The 14,392-nt window shown below is 40.6% G+C and overlaps 1 protein-coding gene across 1 annotated transcript in view; it reads left to right on the top strand.

The window, feature by feature from the left end:
• The first annotated feature begins 230 nt into the window (after nt 1-230).
• The window catches only part of adam19b (ADAM metallopeptidase domain 19b), a 40,372-nt gene continuing 26,210 nt past the window's right edge, over nt 231-14,392 (top strand). The window contains exons 1-3 of the mRNA XM_067457102.1: nt 231-532; nt 693-805; nt 1,009-1,079. Coding sequence (XP_067313203.1) covers nt 397-532; nt 693-805; nt 1,009-1,079 — 320 coding nt within the window. The 5' untranslated portion in view covers nt 231-396. The remainder of the gene's footprint in view (nt 533-692; nt 806-1,008; nt 1,080-14,392) is intronic.

Below are 14,392 nucleotides of genomic sequence, written 5' to 3'. Positions count from 1 at the left end.
AATACTCTAGTAAAATTTGAATGTGGTACTTTTTTTTACTTTTACTCAAGTATGATTCTGACCAGATACTTTTAATTGAGTAAAATGTTTACTGCACTTGTGCTCTCACTTGAGTGACATTTTTTGAGTAGCCTAATTTGTGTTTTTACACCTCTGATCTTTATAATACACGACGGTTTTATGAATGGTGAAAGGGGAGGTGCTTGAAAGGCTGTAAAGATGCGCTCCTCTCATTGCCTCTGTCGGTCTCTACAGTGACACTCGCACACACCGGTGCTGTTCATTATGAATGCTATTCATAATTGATAATAATTCCTCGTGCACGGCTCATTTATTTCGTGCATTTTTTAAATTTTTATATATATATAGCCTATATTTATATTTTTAGCCTAATTTATGATGCTTCAGGGCGTGCATTTGAATCGCTGCATGATCGCGGGCGCCGTGCAGTTTCGCTTGTTTTTATTCTTATGTTGTTGCTGTTTACATTTCTCTTTAAGATGCACTGCACACGGAGACGACATACATACGGGTGAGTCTTACTGTATTGTAGTCTCAATAAAATAATTCCGTAATTTTGTTGCTATAAGTCTAAGCGATGGAATAGCCTAAAGAATGCTTGAGCTCATTCTCTGGAAATTGTGTCAGATTGATTATTTATTGATCACGTAATTGATTTATTATACTATTAGATGAACGTTGGCATGGAGACTCATATCGCATCCATGACAACCCGGAGCACTTTATCACTTATCCACAGTGGATCAGCCCAGCCAGACACAAAAGATCTCATATGGCCACTGAGGTAATGTCGGTTGCAGATGTAGTTTTCAGATTGAAATATATGCATATTTTCAGACTTGGACCTCACTATATAATAGGCTACTTATTATAAATTACTTGCCTCATTACTAATCTTTTTTTAACTCTACTCTATATCTATCATCAATTTTGTGTAATGGAATTTATTGGGTAATTCTAGATAACCTGATTGATTTGCCTTCCCAGCATCCATCTGAGGCAGAGGTCAAGATATCTGCGGGAGGAGAAGATCTGATTCTACAACTCCAGAGAAATGAGTGAGTTTGTGCATGTGTAGTCTTATAAATAACCATCTCCATTCAGTTTCATCCCCTGCGGTCCAGCTTTACTTCACTGTACCACATATCTTTCCAACTGGAGGTGCTATATTTGCAATGAAATACTGTTCATAGCGCTGCACCAAAAATACACATCTATGTGGTTTCCCTTTTCATTTTGGCACAAGCAGATGTGCATGTGTTGATGGAGAACGTTTGCGCCGCACGAGCAGTAGGCTAAACCATATGGGAATGACATTTGATACTCCTGCTCTGGGACAGTGTGTCACGTGGTTTAGTGTCTACCCCTGGAGTGCAGTGCCATGGGGGATAAGTTCATTAGTGCACATGATAACAGGTTGACAACCGAATAAATCAGGTTGATTATTTCTGAGCTGTATTATTGGCATTAAAAGGCTAGTGACAGGACTTTAAAAGACCTGTGACAAAGATTGTGTTGGATGCCTCAGGAAAAGCCAGGTTGCAAGTTGCAACCTGCACAATCCTCTCCACACTCCCAGTTACACCAGTTGTGCTTAAGTTACACTCTCAAGGACACACTCTTAAAGGTGCACTATGTAGTATTTTTGCAGTAAATATCCAAAAACCACTAGGCCGGTGTTATATATTTTGTTCAGTTGAGTACCTACAATATCCCAAATGTTTCCAACTATTTTTAAATTGTGATAAAATTGCTATTTTAACTAAGGACCGGGACGTTTCAGCATAGTGTTTGAGGAAGTCGCCTGTCAATTGCGTCATATCTGCGCTACCCTCGGTTTTGGGTTTTATTTGGCAGGAGCGCTTTACTCTTAGCAGTGTGAACAAGTGAACGCACGGAGTAACGTCATAACATCATTTTCAACACACTTAAATGTATCTAATATGATAAACAGAGATGCATTACCTCATAATCATAACCGGAAGAGCGGATCAGTGCGGGCGCCCGGCGACTGTGTCCCGTCCCGTCATAATAAAAGACCAGGAAGGCGGTATTTGTTTAACAAACGCTCCAACAGCTGTGCTCTGCTCCTCAACACTCGGTCCTGCTCTGCTTCATAACTACAGTTACGTTAATAACCGCATACATGAATGTGATTTTTGCCCGAGTCCTATTTTCCACCGGCCATGAGGTGAAGACCACATGTCCCAAGATACTGCGCAAGATGCGGAAATTTGCATAGTGCACCTTTAAAGCTACACTGTGTGATATTTTCCCCCATCTAGCAGTGTTAAGGTATATGACCATCAAGTGAATTTTATTTTCGGTTCCTCTCAATTCTGATTTCGTTTTAACTCCTACGGTGGCCGATTTAGTCCAAGATTAACATGGCAATCCCCCTCTTCACATTCAACACGGTGCCATCGAGTGTTAAAACGCGAAAGGCGAAGCTTGAATTTATGGGTATGTCCCTCTTTGGCTAATGTACTTTTAAGATGGAGGGGCAACATGGCGACCGGCATTCGAACCCCTCACCCATATGTATTTTAAATGGCATATTATAAACTTTCGAGAATACTTTATACCTTGAAAGAAGTAAATATACATTAATGAGCAAATATATTTTTGAAAGAACTAAGTGTTTTTAATAAAGGTTAAAAATGGGTTTTCTCAGTCAGGCCATAGAAGAACAGTGAAGAGCATATTAATAATCTAAAGAGAATTTTTCCACTATAAAAATGTTGTGTGGTTCTGGTTCAACTTCACAAATATCAAAAAGGTGCGTGGAAGAAAAGCGAAAGAATTATAGGACATTATCAGAAACACTTGTGAAAAGGAGAGATCAAAACAGTCAGGAAATGGAGCTAAAAAGATATTGCTGTTTATTTTTTTCCAACGTACACGTTTAGAAAAATGTTCCACTTGAAGGAACACCATTGTCAACAAAGAACCACTATTTTTAACGTGTGTATTTTTGAGTGTAAACTAAAAATCCTTGGCATTTAAACACAACTTCTGCTCACATATTTGAAGGCTGCTATTGGATCAATGAGTGTAGACATCGTATTACGCTCTGCCTTAAGAACAAATGGTTCAACCGAATTAAGTACAGAGTTACTTACGAACTAGTTACGAACACCCCTTGGGCCACTCAGTGGGAAAAACAGTCCATGCTAATTAGGTTTCTTGACAGATGATTTTCGTTACAGGAAAATTTTGCCCGCTGTTCTTACATCAAACATGCCACTGCATGCACGCTAATTTATCATCTTTTACATGTTGAATTAATCAGTTTTAACAGTTAAAGCCAGTTTGCTCTTTTTTTACTTTTTTATGTTTACGTGCACCTTATATGACTCATATATTCCACAAAAAAATACATTAACTACAGAAAGAGTGCAAAGACAGCATTTTTTTAACTTGCATATCTAGAGACCAGAATGTCATAGAAAGTGACCAATAGTTAGTATTATTTATTTACTATTATATTAATATTTTGAATTAGCATATATTGTTTATATTTTCCTTCATTTTAGTTTACATTTTAGTCATTTTGTTGGGATTTTCGCATTTTCATTAGTTGTGTGTGTGTGTGTGTGTGTGTGTGTGTGTGTGTGTATGTGTGTGTATGTGCTTGTTTTTGTGAAATATGAGGACACAAATGTGTATAATGACATGGGTATGACAGGTATTACAAGGCGAGGGTGAAATATGAGGATATTGACCATGTCCCCATATTTCAAAATGCTTATAAATCATATAGGAAGATATTTTTTGTGAAAGAAAAAATGCAGAATGTTTCCTGTGATGGGTAGGTTTAGGGGCAGGGGCAGTGTAAGGGGATAGAAAATACAGTTTGTACAGTATAAAAACCATTACGTCAATGGAATGTCCCCATATGTCACAAAAACAAACGTGTGGTGTCTGTGTACATTTTGCTTATTTTTATTTCAGTTTTAGTACTAAACTAAATTGCCAGTGCAACATTACTCTTTTTTTTAAGATTTTTGGATTAAGATTTCATCAAATATTTTACATTTTCTCTTGTTTGTGAAGCACATTTAGCTGCATTCTTGTATAAAACATGCTCCATAATTTAGGTTTTAACTTTATTATTGCTGATATATGATGGTTTTAGCTTATTAAGGACTTTGTGGTTGATTTGAGTGGAATGGCTGGCTGTCTGTGATGTAAATGATAAAGATTTTCTGCTACACTGAAGCTGAATCTCTGTGCTTTCTGCCTTCTTGTTTAGTTGTACTTCTCCTTGTCCCCATTTAAAAGTGAGCGCTCATGCATAGAATTTCAAAAAGCAGCTGTGAATCTCTAGGCATCTGTAGTCAGTGGCCGTCATCCAGGGTAGTCCATCACAGTCTGAAGGAGAAAGCTTGTGTGTGTGTGTGTGTGTGTGCGTGTGCGTGCGCTGGCGTAGTCTCCTGGCTTTTATCCTAATGAATGGACCCAGAGGAGGGGATTGGGTTTAGTTCCAGACAGGACACTGCTGATTCAGGACTTCTGAGGGTGTTGAGACTGGGGTTGTGTGACTCGAGCGTCAGGGGACTGTTTGTGGAGATATTCGTTAGGACTTGAGTTTTCTGAAGTACCAGGGAACCCCACAACCCAACTGATTCTCTTGAGTCCTCATTCTCTTTTTCCCCTCGCATGCATTAGCATAATTCATGACAGACTCAAGAATATGTCTGCTGACCTGTCGGTGAAGTTTCTTTCACTCTATTTCTCCTATATTTCTGTCCATTTTCTCTCTCCAGAGGGCTGCCAGATCTCAGGAAACATTAGTCTATGGTCTGACACCCTGTCCTCCCTAATGGTTTCGGTCAGAATGTTGGCTTTTGTCATCCGAATGATACATAATCAGAGGATTATAGCTCACAGTGGGGATTTATTTGAAGTCAACATGAAATGTCATTCGCACCCATTTTACTTCTGTAATGTGACATATTTTTAATTAAATAAAAATGATTTAGAGCACGTCTTGATTTTACCCATCTGGAGTTGATCGGATCATAAAAAAGTGGGTGTTAGGTACAAAACTGGAGTCAGGTTCTTGGCGGTTCGAGTTATTTTGATGAAATATTAGAAAGACAAACAATTGTACAACGGTGAATCATTAACAAGTCCAGGAATGTGTATTTACCCTGTAAAGCCTGATATATGAAATAATAGCCAGAAAAAGTTTATTGAACCTTTAGACAATTTCTTTTGTTGTTGTTGTTGAGTATTAAATCTGACATTAGGCTTATAGTATATATAGTGATCATATCTCTTCATCACGGCACCTGTTAGTGGTGGGATATATGGCAGTGGCTATTAAGTGAAAATAACATTTTCTTAGCGATAGTCGATATTTACACTAAGTGCAAACAGTTGTAGATGCTATTTACTAAGTGATATATACGAAGTTAAAATAGTGATATTCTATTTACACCGTGTAAACGTAGCAGTTCTTTGCAATGTGCAGTAATCAGATGCTATTTATACTTTATTTTGAAAGATATTATTTGCACTTCAGTATTGTTGTACATTAACAGGATTTAATAATAACAAAGACCGTTAATTATTATACTTATTAAAAATATTAAATGGATGCAGCCTTAATGGGACAACAATACCCACTCTGGGGATATATTAGGCAGCACGTTAATATTTTGTCCTCAAAGTTGATGTGTTAGAAGCAGGAAAAATGGGAAAGCGTAAGGATTTGAGCGAGTTCGACAAGGGCCAAATTGTGATGGCTGGATGACTGAGTCAGAGCATCTCCAAAACTGCAGCTCTTGTGAGGTGTGCCTGGTCACTGTTCCTGGTCAGTGTATCTATCAAAAGTGCTCCGGCGACAGGCTCCTTCATGCACGTAGGGAGAGATGGCTAGGTCCGATCAAAAAGATCACTGTTCCTCAAATTGCTCATGAAATTAATGTTGGTTCTGATAAAAAGATGTTGCACCATGTCTTCACCGGACGTGAGCGGCAGTATAAATAAAACAACACCATATTTTAAAGAAGAGTTGCTAGATGAAGTGGTAAATAGGGGATGATGGGCACAGCACAGTAACACATAACCAACCACAAGTGTAGTGTGCAAACTCAAAACTACTCGGTAACACACATCAGTTTAAATAGATGTGTGTGTGGTTTGGGTTTCAGAGATGTTTAGATAACTATAAAAGAGTTCACATGTTCCCTTGAACATACTTAGAGTTTAGATATATTTAATTACTTCATTTTTTTAAACAAATTAAAGCATTTAAACTGATATACCGTATCATTACCACTTTTTGGTAAAGAAGATTTGTACAGTTAACAGCATTGTAAAACATTTTTTTCTTAATTTGACTGTTGAATTAACTGCTTTAAAAATAAAAATAAAATAAAAAGCATATATATATATATATATATATATATATATATATATATATATATATATATATACACACATTTTTCACTAAGCTACATCAAGGATTAAATAAAATAGAAATGGCATGTTAAAGTTAAAGGTTATAACTGCATGATGAAACCGCTTTGTGTGTGTGTGTGTGTGTGTGTGTGTGTGTGTGTGTGTGTGTGTGTGTGTGTGTGTGTGTGTGAGTGTGTGTGTGTGTGTGTGTGTGTGTGTGTGTGTGTGTGTGTGTGTGTGTGTGTGTGTATGTACAGGTCTGGTATAAAGAATGTTTTTGCTCAGGTGACCAAAATATCAGCCCAATAGAGAAACGTTTTACTCAGCAAGAAAAGAAATGTGTGGAAACATTGGTCAGGGTGCTCATGCTGACCCCTGTCCACTGCAGAAAGTGCCAATAGTGGGCATGTGATCATCAGAACTGACCAGGGAGCAATGTAAGAAGGTGGCCTAGTCTGATGAATCAAATTCTTTTCTTTTACATCACCTGGATGGCCTTGTCCATGTGCGTCACTTACCTGGGGAACACATGGCACCAGGATCCATTATGGGAAGAAGGCAAGCCGGCGGAGGCAGTGTGATGCTTTGGGCAATGTTCTGCTGGGAAACCTTGAGTCCTGCCATCCATGTGGATGTTACTTTGACACGTCTGCTACCTAAGCATTGTTGCAGACCATGAACACCCTTTCATGGAAACAGGGAAAAAATGGTATTCCCTGGTGGCTGTGGACTCTTTCAGCAGGATAATGTGTCCTGCAACAAAGCAAGCAAAGTACTGATAGTACAATGGCGCAGGTACTCTCAACACACACCTGCGAGAGGTGGAGAAGAGAGAGGGTGATAGAGACAATTCAGTGGAGGGATTTTGGCCAGGACACTGGGGTTACACCCCTACTCTTTATGAGAAGTGCCATGGGATTTTTAATAGGACTTCGGTTTAACAACTCATCTGAAGGACAGTGGTCACTATCTCCCAATAATTTGTTTAAATGGTTCGTTTTATGATCAAATCATACAATGATGAACGGATAATTGTTCCTCAAAAGCCTAATGGATCATAATTGATACCTACATTTTAACACGACTTTTCATGTTAAAAAACATCATGTTATGAGGAAAAATGTATAGATATGTGGACAATAAAGCAACTCTAATTTGCTTTAGTCCAGTAAATGTTCATCTTGAAATATTACTAACAAGATAAATTTATTCTTATGTTTATTTTACAAAAATCAGTAATGATTCCACAGCAAAAAAACCACATGACCTGAAGTTGGACATTTTCACAATTATGCTACAAAGCATTTCACTTGCTAAAAAAGTAACTGCCCATTAAACGACAAAAGGCCCGCATTATATTGTGTACAAGATTTTACAGCAAAGTTTTGATTAAGTTAATCATTTAGAGGCCTAGCGGGCTTTATAGGGGTTAAAAAAGTAAATCGGATTAATATTGATTTATTAACATTAATGTGAGCTTTCTGCATTCTGTTGCTTTTGTTTGTTTTCTTATACATGCATTGGCTTGTTTGACTTTCATATGAACCCTCTGGGGGGCTGACTGGCTGTCAGTTAGAGGGCAGACTGCTCAGAAAGGCTTTTAGGCTCTGATACGCTCTACAACAGAGCAATAAAAGCCCCTCCATCACGGCAATAGCCAAGGCAATGCCCCCAATTACATCATCCTCCCCTCCAGCCTGTCTCCTCTTCTCTTTTTGCCCTTTCCAATCATTCTCTGTCTGTTTCGTGATGTCCCTATTTCATCTTTCCCTCTCCCTCCTCCCTCGCCCTCCTTCTAGAGTGATGTCATTTGATATGGGGGGAAAATGTGGCCCACTGACCCTTCAGACGTAGCTCGCCTGAACTGAAATGAGCTCTTTGTTTCAGCTGCCCGATGGCCATGTCTCAAACACACAGCTCTTCATCACTGCATCTGTCAGGCCTCGTGCCAAACCTTTTAGTGCTTTGTGGGTAGAAAATGATTCCATTAATTCCATAAAATCCATTTTGCATCTTTGCGGGGTAATATATATTATTTTCCCAGAGTATTATGCAGAGTAAACTCACAGTTACTTTGCAGCAAATTTTGTGACAAAAAGCTCATTTGAAATATGAAAACATAGGAAATAATAGGCCAAAATCTGAATCAGAATCTTATGTACTGACAAATATATGTATCAATGTATCAATATATGGAGACCATGTATATGGAAATATATATGGAATATATATGGAATATATGGAAATAAATGTATCAAATATATGGAGAAAAAAAAAATCTCCATATATTTGATACATTTATGGCTGGTATATGAGAATAAGTATTTCAGGAGGGGAAAAAAATCATGCAGTTGCTGATATTTATATGGCCAAAAAGTAATTCTGAAAGCTTGCAATGCAAATTGATTCAGTAGCAGTATAGTACATTATAGCAGGCTACTTTTATAAATTGCTCATAAATATCAGTTGTTGCTCTATATCTCCCAATAATATGTATGTGTAATATGATATTTCAATGCTTAGTTTTTATAATCAAAGCATTATTGGTTTTATTGTGTGGGGCAAAACATAGTATGCAGCAAATCAATACAAAATAAATATTCCTCAAAAGCCTGCTGTATCGATATTCACATTTTGACGTTATTTTTTATAATGATGAATAATCAAGTAAGCCTAAGTGTTCATCTTGAAACATCACTGACAATATAAATTGTATTATTATGTTTATTTTATAAAAATCAGTAAATATTTCATAGCAAAAAGACAATATGGTAAATAATCCAATATTCATACACTGTAAAAAAATATTTAGAAAAAAAGTTACCTGGTTGCCTTAAAATTTTGAGTTTATTGAAAGTTAATACAATGAACATTTTTTAAGATTTGACAACCTTTATTAAAATATTGTTAAAACATTTAGTAAGCATATTGGGTAATTGTGTGTGTTTTATTTCTGATGTTGCAGTGAAACATGCATCATCAATGATTTATCAAATTTGTTATGTGGTTCAGATACAATAATATTTTGAGTTTCTGTTTATTAAACAAATTTCCTTCATTGTATCAACTCAAATTTTTAATTTCAATAAACTCAAAATTTTAAGGCAACCAGGTTACTTACTTTTTTAAGTTAAACCAACAAAAAACAATATAAATTTTTTTAATTAAATATATTTTAATAAAGATAATGTGAAATATATCATTTCGGGTAAGAAATATTAATGAGCGGTCATGGCCATTGGCAAGTTAGAAGAAACATTATTCATTATAGTTAGTCTTGTTAGTTTGGACCAAAATCAAAATCTCTGCATGGTCTATTTTTGCCAGCTTTGTTTTATAGGTGTCTATCCGTAAGTGTTTGTAATCGTGTAACTAAAACAACTGCTACTTAAAATTTCTGTTAATCCCTGCATCCTTCTTTTGGTCAGCTAAATAATACCAATTTCTTTCTCACTCACTCAGTTTTTCCAGAGCCTAAGGCACTATAGCGTGATGCACAGCCAGAGTCCGTTTATTGTTAATTTATGAGTCTTCTCTTTGGCCCAGTGGCTGTTTGTGGCTGGGTTTAATATAGCAACACATTTTGGGTCGTTGACGGCAGTGTGGCAGATTAAGTGCGGGCCTTGTTTTAGTTCCCTCTGACTGCTCGGCAGATTTGATCAACAGGCGTGCATTGTTTGAGAGGGTGTCAGATACACTCAAGGACCCCCTGGCCTACTGCCCCCAATTCTGTCCTGAGTGCTTTTCCACCCTCTTGGATTGTATCTGGAAGTGAATGACCTTGCTGGTGTTCAGTGTGACATGAAAAGTTCTGACATGGCAAATTATACACCACCATCATTTGCCTATCAAAACTGAGCGTGCCTGCTGTAGATGCTGTGTCTCAAATAGTCTGTCTGTTTAAAGGAATGGAAATTGGATTTGCTTATATGACCTTAAAGGACCCTTTGTGCTAGTATTTATACTTGTAGCATGTATTTATTTTAAAGGCCCTACTTATATCAAACTGCCCGGATGACTTGTTTGTCTCTGAGGGGCTATTTGCACTCACGTCTATGACACTTTTTCTCCCTGGCTGAGATCCAGGGTCCTGCCGGGCCAGTGTAGACTTGTGCAGCCTGCTGGGTGTTCTGCGTGGGGGTGATGGAGGTCGCAGCCCAGTAGGTCTGGACTCTGTCCAGAGCAAGTTAGTGTTGTTGGGCCCACTAATTTAAACAAAGAGAGACAGATGATTTAGATTTATAAATGTGTGTGTGGGTGTGTGTGTCCTGGAAAACCCTACATTATGAGGACAAAATAACAAAATCTTTGTCCTGAACATTTTTTGGTCCCAATAGTTTAGTGTTAGGTTTTGGTTTAGTGGATAGAAGTTGTGAATGTACAGCTACTTATGTCTATAGTGTGTGTGTGTGTGTGTGTGTGCGTGTGCGTGTGTGTCTGTGAGAAAGAGAAGAAGACCACAATGTGTGGTTGGCTTTAAATAGAACAAGTCAAATTGTCACATAAAGATATTATTAGAGGTAGAAGACCACATTAATATAAAGGATACAACAAGCAAACACACTAATGTCACCTATACACTGACAGAAATGAGAAAATGCTCATTTATGACTTTGAATAACTTTGTGCATGTAATGGTTGCATAGATCTATTTTAAACCTGCAGGAGTATAAGAGCAAACAAAACTATACGGTACATAGATGAGAAAAGAAAGAATTGAACCAAACGAGGGAAAATACCCAGAATTATGCATTTTATGGTAAGACTACAAACAGCTAAATGAACCTGTAAGGTGGTGCAACGGTCAAATGGTGCACGTCAGAGTTCTCTGAAAATGACAAGTTTATGAGTTACAAGTTCTACGAGGATGTGAACACTCTTTCCCAGTTGGAATCTCATAATTACAGCAAAATACGGCATGGCGTAAGTGTAGCTAAAATGAGGGATAAAACAGAAAACAGGTGAGGCTAATCAATTAATGAGTAATTATGACAACTAAAAACAGATAAGGAAACTTACTCAAAGAACCAAAACAACATGTGTCTTGGTTGTTTAAAAAAAATTATTTATTTAGCCTACACATATATTTAAAGTTTACTATTTTTACTGTTTTGAATGGGTTAAACCCATTAAAACTCAAACTCAAAACACCTCGGTAACACACGTCAGTTTAAATAGATAGTTTAAATAGTGTGTGTGGTTTGGTTTTCAGAGATGTTACATAACTGTCAGAACGGGACACGGACTCAGTCTGCAGGCACCAAAATACAGTTTATTGAAAAAACAGGAACAACCCAAACGGGCTAACAATAGTCCAGATAGATACAGCAGAACAGAGGAGTCACAAGTCTTATCAAAATCTGGACAGGGCCAGACAAAAAAATCCAAAAAAAAGGCAACACGAGAGTCAATAGCAGAGCCTTCTGCCGAAGAATATTAGGACTATCAACCAGGCGGAGAAGCGCAGCACGAGGCACAGAGTAGGCAGGGCTGGCGGCGCTCAGATGGCACGTGAAGCAGGGCAGCAAAGGAGATCTGTGGGCAGCGTTAGAGAGCGAGACCAGGGCCAGATGCAGAGGGAATCCACCTAAAGAAAAGAGAAGCGTAGCAGAAAAAAACAAAACTAAAAGAAAAAGATCCAAAGGCAAACAGTCCTTAAAGCTTGGTCTCACAAAGACAGGACAGAAATCCAGATTCAGAGAATACCAGACTACCAGACAACCAGACTAGAGGAGTGCTTGCACAGCCACACCAAACAACGAACTGGCACAAGACAACACACAAGAGGGACTTAAATAGGAGATCTAATAGGTACAGCACAGGTGGAAAGAGTGAAACAATAACGAGGTAATGAGTGGAATAACAAGGGGGTGGGACCAGACGCCACAGTGACAGCAAAGCACAAGGTGACTAAAAGCAAGCCCAAGTGCTCCAAAACACAAACACATGACAGAGACAGGACAGATCAGCCCAGGGTCATGACAGTACCCCTCCCCCTAGGAGCGCCCCCAGGCGCCCCAGGGAGAGGCCCACCACGCTTCCGGTAGAAGTCCTCGACCAATGACCGGTCCAGAATATCCCGAGCCGGAATCCAACTCCTCTCCTCCGGGCCGTATCCCTCCCAGTCCACAAGATATTGAAAACCCCGACCTCGACGTCTGACATCCAGCAATCTTCTGACAGTGAAGACTGGGGAACCATCCACTAGACGAGGGGAGGGAGGGATAGAAACAGATGGGTTAAGGCGAGAACGAAACACAGGTTTAACCCGAGAAACATGAAAGACTGGGTGTACCCGACCAAGTGTAGGAGGCAACTTGAGCCTAACTGCCACCGGACTCAACACTTTGGTGATCTGGTATGGCCCAATGAACCTGGGGGCTAACTTGCGAGAGGCCACCCGGAGAGGTAGGTCCTTGGTAGACAGCCATACCTTCTGACCACACACATAGCGGGGAGCAGGAGTCCGGTGACGGTCGGCCGCTGCCTTAGTTCGTCTGGAAGCCCGGGCCAAGGCCTCCTCAGCCTTCCTCCAGGTGCGGCGACACCGCCGGATGAAGGCTAAGGCAGACGGAACAGCAGCATCGGGCTCCTGTGAAGGAAACAAAGGGGGTTGAAAGCCAATGGAACATTGGAATGGGGACATACCTGTGGCTGCCACCGGCAAGGAATTGTGGGCGTACTCGATCCAGGATAACTGTTGACTCCAAGAGCTCGGATTCTGGGATGTCAGGCAGCGGAGCGCTTGTTCCAGATCCTGGTTTGCCCGCTCGGACTGCCCATTGGTCTGCGGATGAAAACCTGACGACAGACTCGTAGAGGCCCCGATCTGCCGACAGAACTCCTTCCAGAACCGGGAGACAAACTGTGGCCCCCTATCGGAAACCACGTCTACAGGAAGACCGTGAATCCGGAAGACGTGATCAACCACCACTTGAGCAGTCTCCCTGGCTGAGGGCAATTTGGGAAGGGGAATGAAGTGGGCTGCTTTGGAAAAGCGATCCACCGCTGTCAAAACTACAGTGTTACCCTTAGATGGGGGAAGACCAGTGATAAAGTCAAGGGCTATGTGTGACCAGGGGCGGGAGGGGATGGGTAGGGGGTGAAGCAGACCAACGGGTGGCTGGTTAGAACTCTTGTTCTGGGCGCAAACCGAGCAGGCCAACACGAACTGCCTGACATCCTGGGCCATGGAAGGCCACCAGAATCGCTGGCGGATGGCGGCCAGCGATCTCCGGACTCCTGGATGACAAACTAACTTGGACGAATGTCCCCACCGGAGGACTTCAGGGCGCAACGCAGCCGGCACAAATAGCCTACCATCCGGGCACCCCCTCGGCACCTCTCTCTCTCGTATGGCCTCCTCCACACGCTTCTCGACACCCCAGGAAAGGGACCCCACCACCATCTCCTTAGGAACAATGGTATCAGCCGGTGCACCTCCCCCAGGAACCCCAAAAAGACGAGAGAGGGCATCTGGCTTGATATTCTTAGAGCCTGGCCGATACGAGAGAGTGAAGTTGAATCGGCCAAAGAAGAGTGCCCAGCGGGCCTGGCGTGAGCTCAACCTCTTGGCCGAGCGGACATACTCCAAGTTCTTATGGTCCGTCCAAACCAAGAAGGGCTGCGTCGACCCCTCCAACCAGTGACGCCACTCGCCCAGAGCCAGCCTGACCGCCAACAGCTCCCGATTCCCTATGTCATAATTCCGTTCAGCTGGGCTCAGGCGGTGAGAAAAGTAGGCACAGGGATGTACCTTCCCATCTCTAGGGGACCGCTGAGACAGGACCGCGCCTACCCCAACCTCAGAGGCATCTACCTCCACAATAAACTGCCGTTCAGGGTCTGGAAAAGAAAGAACAGGAGCTGAGATGAACCGGGACTTGAGAACATCAAAGGCCCCCTGGGCTTTCGAATTCCATCTAAACGGTACCTTGGTGGAGGTGAGAGCCGTCAAGGG

Source organism: Pseudorasbora parva, chromosome 11 (genome assembly GCF_024679245.1).
Source record: "Pseudorasbora parva isolate DD20220531a chromosome 11, ASM2467924v1, whole genome shotgun sequence".
NCBI classification, from domain to species: Eukaryota; Metazoa; Chordata; class Actinopteri; order Cypriniformes; family Gobionidae; genus Pseudorasbora; species Pseudorasbora parva.
The sequence above is the reverse complement of the archived record's forward strand: the minus strand, read 5'-3'. Positions and strand labels throughout refer to the sequence as shown.